This window comes from Pyrus communis, chromosome 10 (genome assembly GCF_963583255.1).
Source record: "Pyrus communis chromosome 10, drPyrComm1.1, whole genome shotgun sequence".
NCBI classification, from domain to species: domain Eukaryota; kingdom Viridiplantae; phylum Streptophyta; class Magnoliopsida; order Rosales; family Rosaceae; genus Pyrus; species Pyrus communis.
In genome coordinates, this window is record NC_084812.1 from 25,707,292 (window position 1) to 25,717,738 (window position 10,447).

General features: G+C 36.4%; 1 protein-coding gene across 1 annotated transcript; it reads left to right on the forward strand.

Moving 5' to 3' along the window:
- Window positions 1-1,122: 1,122 nt before the first annotated feature.
- Window positions 1,123-5,579, forward strand: LOC137748154 (large ribosomal subunit protein uL1c-like). The gene is made up of 7 exons (XM_068488251.1): window positions 1,123-1,506; window positions 2,019-2,198; window positions 2,296-2,350; window positions 3,583-3,710; window positions 4,449-4,532; window positions 4,940-5,065; window positions 5,160-5,579. The coding sequence occupies exons 1-7, from the start codon at window positions 1,165-1,167 to the stop codon at window positions 5,295-5,297; spliced, it is 1,053 nt and encodes a 350-aa protein (XP_068344352.1). The 5' UTR covers window positions 1,123-1,164; the 3' UTR covers window positions 5,298-5,579.
- The last annotated feature ends 4,868 nt before the right edge of the window (window positions 5,580-10,447 follow it).

The window sequence follows — 10,447 nt, forward strand, 5'->3', positions numbered from 1 at the left end:
TAAAAAAGTTGTTAATTAAGCTCTCGTGGTGAACTTTGTTAGCATTTGAGGTCCAAACCTAAACTTCCGTTAGTATGTTAAATAAAAAAAGTAAGTCGTCCTTTCAAAATCAAACTTATAACTACTATGAGTTGTTATGTCGATATATATGTCATTTGATTGCTTGTTCGCTGCCTCACAGAGGATGAATTACAGTTTCCAAAAAAAAAAAAAAAAAAAAAACAAAACAAAACAGAGTTGTTATGTCGATATATATGTCGTCCTTCCTTCATGTTTTATAGCTTCCCATGAAGAAGCAGAGGCAAAGCAAATCTTATGGCTAAAGGTGGATGTAGAAATACAAGATAAAGGTGCTCATGCTATTAAACTATCTTCAAAGAAAATGTCAAAAATACCACATAAATATATAACAGTAGCAAATAACGTACCATTTACTCCAATTGAGATGTCAGAGATGACATAGAAAAGAAGGCTAAGCTGACATGGACAAAAAAATGTCAAATTTGAAGCTGCCTTCAAATTTGATTTTTGCTATTTCCAAAGGCATTTCACTTGTTTTACCTTAAATGCTAGCATATTTAAGTTTTATCAACAACCCAACTTTTATTATTTTTGTTTAAATAAACATAAATGAAGCAATAAATTTTAGCAACCGGTGAAGGAAAATTGACAATATGTCAAATTGCCAAATCAGTTATCAAATTTAAATTTGATGTTTTGATTTTAACATCTCATTTGAAGATGCTCTTAGTTTAATTTCTGATTTTGAAAGTACAACTTTACTCTCTTTATTTAATAGAAGATTAACAAAAGTTTAGGTTTGAACTTTAATTGCTAGCTGATCGTATTACGAGGGTTTAATTAACAATTTATTCACTATAAGGGTAGTATTGAAAGTACAGTATCACCACATAGATTACAAAAAAAATTCGGCCGTTAAATTTTTAGTGTCAATAAGTTCCCACTGTTGCTCCGTAAATGTGAACACACTTGTCTAACTTTATTAATATTACGTCTTATTCACTGTACTATTGCTGACGGTAACTGTAGTGTACCATACCATCCATATGGTCTATAGCAGACAATACCAGCCACCTCTTATCTCGAGCATAAATGGATAGACAGCAATTTATCAAAATCCTTCGTTTACAGAGAGCTCCAACAATGGCTACAAGCACCACACCCTCGTCCCTCATGCTAACGTACGCCTCCTCCTACGCGCACCCACAAGACCTCACTCCCTCCCTCGTCTCCTTCCAGCCCAAGCCGCTCTTCAAAACCTTCTGCCTCTGCCCGCTGGCTCTGAGGCCTCGCGAGATCAAACCAAGCAAATGGGCCAATTCCGAGCCTCACCGAGTGCCCACGGCGGCTCTTACGGCGGAGGCAGAGGTAGCTGATGATGTGGATGAGAACGAAGAAGTGAAAGGAGGTGATGGCTCTGCTGCTGTTGCTGTTTCTTCAAAGCCCAAGAAAGGGAAGGCTGCATTGCTTTTGAAGAGAGACAGAGTGAGTCTTTTTCTGGTTTTTCTTCTGCAAGTTCGGATTTTTCATTGTTTTGGGGGTAAAATTTGATTATTTGGGTTGCCTCGTTGGTGGGTTTTGCTTGTTTTTGGTTTTGATTACGGTTTTGGGATTCAAATTTCATGTGTTGTTCTTACATTTAGTTTTTAGTTTGATGAACATCGGTTAATTTAGCAAATACTTGTTTGTTATGCTAATTTAAATTCTAAAAATTAAGGATTGATTTGAGTAATTAAGGTCATTTCGTTATCTTGGAGAAGAGACTAGTTCTGCGAAATTTGATATTTACATCCTTTTAGTTGATAGTTTTCTCATGGTTTTGCATAATTATAAAGATGGAGAATACTCTGAAGTTGCGATTGATAATCCGGTTCTAGTTTATTTTTATGTTTATCATTTATGTTGTTAGATATAATCCTGCAATGTCCTATTTTTAAGTTCTTCCAAGATATAGGTAGTGATTCAAGTGCTCGGTTGTCTTCTTTTGTAATTGTCAGACAAGGTCCAAAAGATTCTTGGAAATTCAGAAATTGAAGGAAACCAAAAAAGAGTATGCGCTGCAGCCTGCCATTGCTTTACTGAAAGAAATGACGAATACGAAATTTGTAGAAACTGCTGAAGCCCATTTCCGCCTCAATATTGACCCAAAATATAACGACCAACAGCTAAGAGCAACTGTGAGTTTTCTGATCTTGTTTGTCAGAGGTATGTTTAGTTATCAATGATTAGCACTATATTCATATCCTTTCATTTATTGTGGAATTCTTCTACTAGGTAAACCTGCCCAAGGGAACTGGACAGACTGTTAGAGTGGCTGTTCTTACTCAAGGTAGTTACGATTCTCAATTTCTCACCTTAGCACTACTGTCCTTAGTGGAGAAAGAGTAATTATATCTGTCATTCAGTATGAGCTAAGGAGATGTATAAAGTAATCCACGTATTTGAACCTAGTGGATACAAGTTGAAGATTTCAACCTAGAGAATAAAAAGTACAGGAGCATAACTATGCAGGCAATTTCTGCATTAGCATGTATTAGGTAGGTGTCCATTATTCTGAAAATATGTTATTTGAATTCTCTATAGGTAATTGTTTTGTCAGTTAAGCGTAAAAGGCGAAAACAAGTAACACCTTTACTGAGTGGTGTTTTGTGCTCTTTATGCTACTACCTTGGTTGATAAGAACAGAAGAAATACTTTCTTGGCTGAATCTAGGCATCTCTAAGTATTTTTTATTTTCTGCCAAGGGGCCATTTTACAAATGAATTAGTTGGAGGGTTTTAGTATAGTATTCTCATTTCTTCCATGGAATGGTCTTGAAATGGTTGATGAGACGTTGTTCCTCTACTCTTGGTGAATTTTCTGTACCTGCCAATTTCTAGTTAGTGTATTATACTCCTTATTGAACTTCAAATTGGATTGGATCATTACCATTTCTCTTGTATGTAGTCTTAATAGTTTTTCATGTAAGGTATGGTTACTTTCTTTTCTGAGTTTAAATTTTCCTATACTTTCTTCTTCCTGATGAAACGGCGATCTCTAAGTCATTTAAGTCCAAAGGAGGTTTATATAGTTTTTAGTAATTGTAAGGTTTTTCTTAACTTTTTTTTTTTTTTTTTAAGAATAAATGGAAGTAGTCCTGATTGGAGTGTGTTGTTTTAATTTTTAGGGTATTTAATTGCTTAGGGTGTTGGAGATGTTGCACTGTCTTACTTTAGCTTATATATGCAGATATATGCTTTCTCGGAAGTTAGTGAAAATATGTGCTATATCTGATAATTTGCACCTTAGGTATTTCATTATTAGTAGGAGTTTACCGGTTGATCTCATTAGGCATTTCCTGTACTTTGTTTGAATAATATCAAGATTGTATCTGTCTTCTACTTTTCCAAAAATCTTAATTTTTCTGGTTCTCATGTTTCCCCATTCATAATTTGCAAAAAGTTGATGTTCTTTATGCTTGAGCTCATTTTATATCTCAAGCATCTATTTGTGCACAAATTATTTAACGTTTTTGGTTTCATCTATCTCATGTTCACAGGTTATCTTCTTTAATATCTGCAGGTGAAAGGTTTGATGAAGCGAAAAATGCTGGAGCAGATTTGGTTGGTGGAGATGATTTGATACAACAGATAAGGGAAGGGTTCATGGAATTTGACAAGCTAATTGCTTCACCGGATATGATGCCTAAGGTGTTGCCTTCATTATCTTTTTTAATCAAAATAAGTGATGTGCCTCAACTGTCTGTTTGACAACGAAGTATGTAAATCATTTTCATTTTTACAGAGCATATCGATAAGTGTAAACCTAAATGCTATGTTATTGGTTTGGTTTTTGGTCATCAAAATTAGAGTATATGGTTGAAATGCTAGGCTCCTGTGATCGAAATGAGAAAACTAGTTTTGCAGCAGAAAAATAAACTAGTCAGCTTCATAATAGTTTGACTCTAAAACTTGATGTGCATGATGAGGTGCTTGTGTATATTATTTGGTTGATAGTGGTAAAGTTCATGTTATTCAGAAGTGAAATTAAGAACAAACAAATTGCATCAGTATGCATCTTATATTGAGATCCCGCTCCACATAACTAAATAAATACAGCTAAGAAAGAAAAAGAACAATAGGTGCTGCCCTGTTTTCCTCGTGTTTGTTCATACATGGAGTGAAAAAGTGACTCATGTTAGACTGGCTGGTCCGGTCTGCTTTTATGATTCTACCAGCTGGCTTTCATAGAAGTGCTTAACTTTCACCTCTTACATCATATTATGAGGTATCTTTCTTTAACACAAAGTAAAAGAGTAACAACTGCAGCAACAACAACAGAGCCTTATCCCACTAAGTGGGGTCGGCACACAAAGTCAAGAGTCAATTCACAATTTATCCATGTTCTCCATTAAGTTTTCATTTTATTGTCTTTGCTACTTGTCTCAGGTTGCTAGCCTAGGAAAGATTCTAGGACCACGAGGGCTCATGCCAAACCCGAAAGCTGGTACTGTCACGCCTAATATTCCACAGGTATGGCTTGGATTGTGATGTTTTGTTTCCTTTCTGCACTTCTTTGGATATGCTTTCTTAGCCTAAATCCTAGCTTCTGTTTTAGTTCTTTCCGCATGTCTCATTGTATGCATATACACATTTATATATCAGACACAGTAAGAACAATGAAATTGACGGAAGTCATTAAGAAAAAACTTAGGCTGACACACTCACACACAGGAAATGATCCAAATTCTCGATAGGAATTTAATGAATTTGGCACAATAAATACGGTGAGGGAGATTGAAAAGAAATATAGTAGGAACAACCAAAGGATCATCTATGGTTGTTTAGGAATGGATTTACATGTGGCAGGACAACTTCACAAGGATTTTGATTTCTCAGTATACTGATTAAAATGGATTTACTCGTATTCTCTGTTTCAGGCCATAGCAGAATTCAAGCAGGGGAAAGTTGAATATAGAGCAGATAAAACTGGTATAGTTCATTTGCGTTTTGGAAAAGCTGACTTTTCTGAAGAAGACCTTCTCGTAAACTTGCTTGCAGCAGTTGTATGTTCTTCACTTCTTATTTCCTAATTTCAATTGCTGTCTGAATTCTAACCACAAGGCCATGAAATTCATTTACTTATATTTTACCTGGCAGAAATCGGTAGAAGCAAATAAGCCACCAGGTGCAAAAGGTGTTTACTGGAAGAGTGCACACATATGCTCGTCGATGGGGCCTTCCATCCGGTTAAATATAAGGGAGATGCTCGATTTCAAACTTCCAACAAATGCTTGAAGAACACTAACCACTTGTACATGTCTTTAAATTGTTCATTCAGCCTCTTAGGTGCCACTGTCGAATCTTTGCCAATGTAGTTGGTAAAGATGGTAGGAGAGAGAAAGGGGATGAAGGCGGAGGGTGACCTTGATATCATGGTATCTTGGTTGAGACTGTCCCATAAAAGAGCACACGAATCTCTTCTACACTGAGTGAGAAAGGCCATGTACTAATTTTGTGATCGATATTATCCACTCATCACTTTGGTTTCTTGTTTATGAATGAGAGAAATTTTACGTAGTATATGCGATGTATGCCAGGTATCGAGCTGCTGATCTGGGTTAATCTCGGTCGGGACAAAGTGGTTGTTTAACCAGAAACAATGTCTGCTGGAGCCAGACATCATTTGAAATGAATAATTTCTCCTTCCTAGATAAGTTTAAGCCAAAAAAATTAACAGCTACACGGACAGAAAAGCTAACTGTCGCCCTCCAAGACTAATGAGTGTTCTACCCCATGGCAGACGACACCAGTAATTTACCGTGCTGGTTTCAGAGTTATTGGACGTCGGGAACATGCTATCAGGGAGAATGATGGCTCGAGAGAAGGTACAGCTACTACTCGGGCAAAGACCAGGTTCGGTCTCGTTTGGAGGCGTAGAGAGAAGTGCCTTAGTGACGGTATTGTGACTGCAGAATGTTCTCTTCACCTATTCCTAACATCACGAGGCTTGAAATATCAAACGTTATGTTAGGAATAGGTAGGAACTAGCTGGAATGCCCGTGCTCTGCCGCGGGATTTGAAACCGTCTCTACCATCAAACAAAATAATTCTATAATTTAAACCATTCAAACTTGTTGAACATAGTTTTTTGTCTATCGTTATATCTGTCCTCTCACAATTTTTATGGAATAAAAATCCAAACATTAAAAAATCTTAACAAAATTTTGCAAATAATCTTGCATTTAAGCATGTTCAAAACCAGTAATTACATTCCATATGTAATAAGGAACATGACCACCTAAAGTCAGCGTGAACTCGATCCGACACATTAACCTGAGTATGCACCCAGAGAAGCATTATCAATCGTTTGCAAAAATAATGAAATATGTTAGTTTACAGATTCAAAACTTCATAATAATAATTAAAATAAATAATTGTGCTACACTGTTCATAGGAAAACAAAACCAGAAACCAGGTACATATTTGATTGAAAAGTCTAATAAGCAGTCTGCTAAACCGTTTCTAGGCAGGCAAACAAATCAAAAGTCTAATAAAGGAACAAAAGTTGATTGGAAAATGCTGGCATGGGAACCATAAATTCTTAAAACTGGTTCACACAGAACTAGTTTCATTCATGTTAATAGGTAAAAAGTTGATCCATTTATGTTAATCATACCAGGGACTGCCCGTAGATCCTGACATTTTAAGACTGAATCCATAACTTACAATTTCATCTGTAGGGGGTTCATAAGGAGTCAGATTTTCAAGTTCTAGCTCAGCAGCAGCTAGATCCTCTTTTGCTTTTAAGATCCTTTGTTGACGAGTTTCTTCTTGCTTCTTCAAATCTTCCATTTCATTGTACTTTTCTTTTATTAACACTCCCTATAAACATGTGGATGAAATTGAAGCACAAGAAAAACTCAGTTATCCACACTACATACTAGAGAACGCTAAAATCACATTAAGAGAATAGAGTACCACATTATCATACCAAGCGGTTCACATTTTCCATAAGTTTCATTCGATTGTTTGCATTTTCACTAATGTTTTTTACAACTTTTGTACTCTTAGACTCTGTCACCACTCTCTCTTGTTTTTGTTTCCTTCAGCAGGTAAAAGATTAGTACACCAGACGTAAAATAAAAGTACTGTCAGCAATAAATGGACTGTATGTCTCATGTCAATATATTATGCACGAATATATCAACTCAATGAATCATACTAAATAGGTTCTTTCAGTTGATTTAGAGTTCTTGCAGCTTTCTCCAACTTCTTCTTTGCATCTTTTTCCTGCTCCATAGCTTCCATACATTCAGCCTTCTTCATATCATACTTTAGCCATGGCAATTTTTTTTTCATGGTCTCTGCCTGTAGATGACATCAAGAAAGAAATTTTAATTCCAGCTTAATTGTGTGGGAAGCAGAAGGGCTTTTTTTCTCTTTGAGGGTGGGGAGGGGATTTATAGTCAGATGGAGTTCAGTTTTTTTTTATCTTTCTCGAGAACTATAAAGGAGATGGGAGGAGAACTTACAGGATAAAGTCAGATTCTCGTGTTGCCGTATGGGGTTCAGTTTCACCTGCATTTAAGGATCTAACTTTCCTTCTAGTATGGCCTGATGAGGTAGGTAGGAAATAGGAATGAATCACATTTATCTTTCAGTGTTTTCCTTCAGATGTTTTGGTTTGTGATGTTCTGTGCTGTTTCATGGATGGTGAATCTGATAGTGTTTGAGTACGTGTACTAGCTCTAAATGGATATCTAGTGCACTTTATTGTGTATGTGTTAAAATTTTTTTTACTAAGAGCTTGTATCTTATCATAAAAATACATTGTGATTCAGTTCATCTAACAAAACTAAAAAGGCAAACCTTTGCGAGAAGTTCCTCTCTTTGGTGGACATGCTCAACATCTTTCTCTTGTTCAGCATTCAGTGCCTTCAACTGATTCAAAGTTTCTCCATTTTTTTCAACAGCCTAAATCAAAAAGGCAAAATGTCTAAGTAGCATGATAAAGCTAATTAAAATTGTCTGACGTAAGGACAAACTAGAAACCCACTCGCTCTACTCTTTTCAATTTCTTGCTTTGCTCAATAAGTGCACGATGTTGGATCGGCAGTTGAGGATTGCCTACAGCCTTTTCAGTCTCTTCAAGAAGTTGCACTGGAGTTAATTTGGTGAACTCACAGACACGATCTTGTGGTAAAAACTACAAGCACACCCCCAAAATTCATAAGGAAAAAAATGATAAAAAAAAAAAAAATAGAAGAAAGAGAGAAAAGCACAGACCAAAATTCATATTTAGCAACAAAATTGTTAGCTGTAGTTTCAAATAGTGTCATAAATATGAGTTAACTTAAAACTGAAATATCTTCAAGGGAGACAAATAACAGGAAATCATATAAACAATGTCATATACATGCATTGGTACACTCGCAGTCGCACATAAACAACTTGACAGCTAGATCATCATTATATATGCATCCCTACACAACCTTTACTACTACAACAAATAATTTACCTACTCTTCTCAACATTAGTTCATTTAGAAGAATTTGAAATGCAAAGGAATGCTCAGTTAAGATGAAAAACAAAAGTATGCCCCTAAATAAACCAATATTTAGCACACTTTTATCAAAATAAAGGAGTAGCATTTCAAACAGGTTCACGCAACAAAAGCTCTCAATTTTACTAGCACAGCAAGTACAAACAAAGGAATGCAGAAGAAGTGAAATATGGAGGTCTCCTTAAATAATTTTCTGCCTATAACAAGACTAAATCAATGCACTGTTAATATGAGAAAACACTCCTCATCTCTCTCAACTTTAAGAAAATACTTGGCATTTTTCTATTATTATAAATAGTAAAAGACCAAGGCGCCAAAAAATAAAGAAATAAAGCATCAACTTTGTGAGGATGTTAACAGTTTCTACCATCTTTTGCAGTCCTTACTAAGTAATTATTTCTGTCTGTACATATACTCTGAATCTTTACAGTACCAAGTTTGTAAAAGGACTCCCTATTCTATGCATGTATAACCTTCAAACTGTTGTCTTCTACTAAAAACTAAAAAACAACAACGAATACTGATTAAGATAAAAATTCAAGTCATAAAATTCAATTACAAGGTGCAGATATCCAAGGGGAATATCAACAAACATAAACATGTGCATGCATATCAAAAGTCTTATTGCATCCAAACATAAAAGCTACAAAATTAAGACATGCCTTGATCTGATGGTAATTATAAAATGAAACTCGCTTGAGTTAAATTGTTGACTTGAACATTAAACCTTTGACTGATTTCAACTACATCTATTTTAGGCACCACCCTTCCTGAAATACAAAGAAGGCTGATAAATTAGTCTTTGAGATCACTCCTGTGTCTTCTCAATAAACCAGTATTTATTTGGGAAGTAGCTTGTTTCCCTTGATAATGCATGAGAGAGAATTGATAAAATAATTTACTAAGAACATGGGCATGTTTTGCGGCTACCACGAGTATAACGGCCATGACGGCGAGAAGTGTATTACCCTTTGTGATCATATTGAAGCTTTGGCACGTGAAGGGAAGATTGATCAATTCCTCCTTCACCCTCCAAGGGATAACTATAACCAATGCCAAGTGAATGTGATATATTCCATAAGCGGTGGCACACTCATATCTGAATCCTCCAACAAGGCCATGAAAAACAATGAACAAAATTTGAGGCCTGGCCACCAAGTGTTTCACGTGGAAGACATCAGGGGAGGCAAGCATCAAAAGCCTAACTGGGATCTAATATGTTTCTACCCTGAGAAAGAAAGAGGTATCATCTACCCTCACAACGACCCACTCATCGTGGAGGCTCACATAGCCAACTTTGATGTACGAAGAATCTTGGTAAACACAGGGGCTTCGGTCAATATCATGTTCGTTAAAGCTTTCAGGGCACTTAATATAGCTGAACACTTGCTCGAATTTTTTTTTTGTAATTTTTCGGAAGGCTGAGGTTTTCTCATTTGGTTGGATTTGGCTTCCATTCCCCACTTGTTGATAAGGGATGGTTATAGGGGGTTTCCCTTGATATGTCATTGCCTCGGTGGAGGCCTGGTTGTAAGCTTGTGCCATCACCTTAGAGTAAGTCTTCCAAATGTTGGCATTGATCATGTACTTGAAGAAACAGTCATGTAGGCCTGCCGTAAAGGCCTTGAGGGCAGCCTTGTCATCTGCCTCAGCACAAAGAGAATACTCATGGCTAAAGCGGCCGACATACTTTGGTAATGACTCGTCCGGCTTCTGGTGAATAGTGTACAAGTCATCAGCAGAATGCAAGCGATCGGTCTGGAAGATGTGTTGAGTGACAAACAGTTTCCTCAATTCCTCAAATGAATCTACCATCTCAAGTGGAAGATGGAAATACCAGTTTAGAGCTCCGCGAGAAAGGGTGGAGGAGAAGATAAGACAT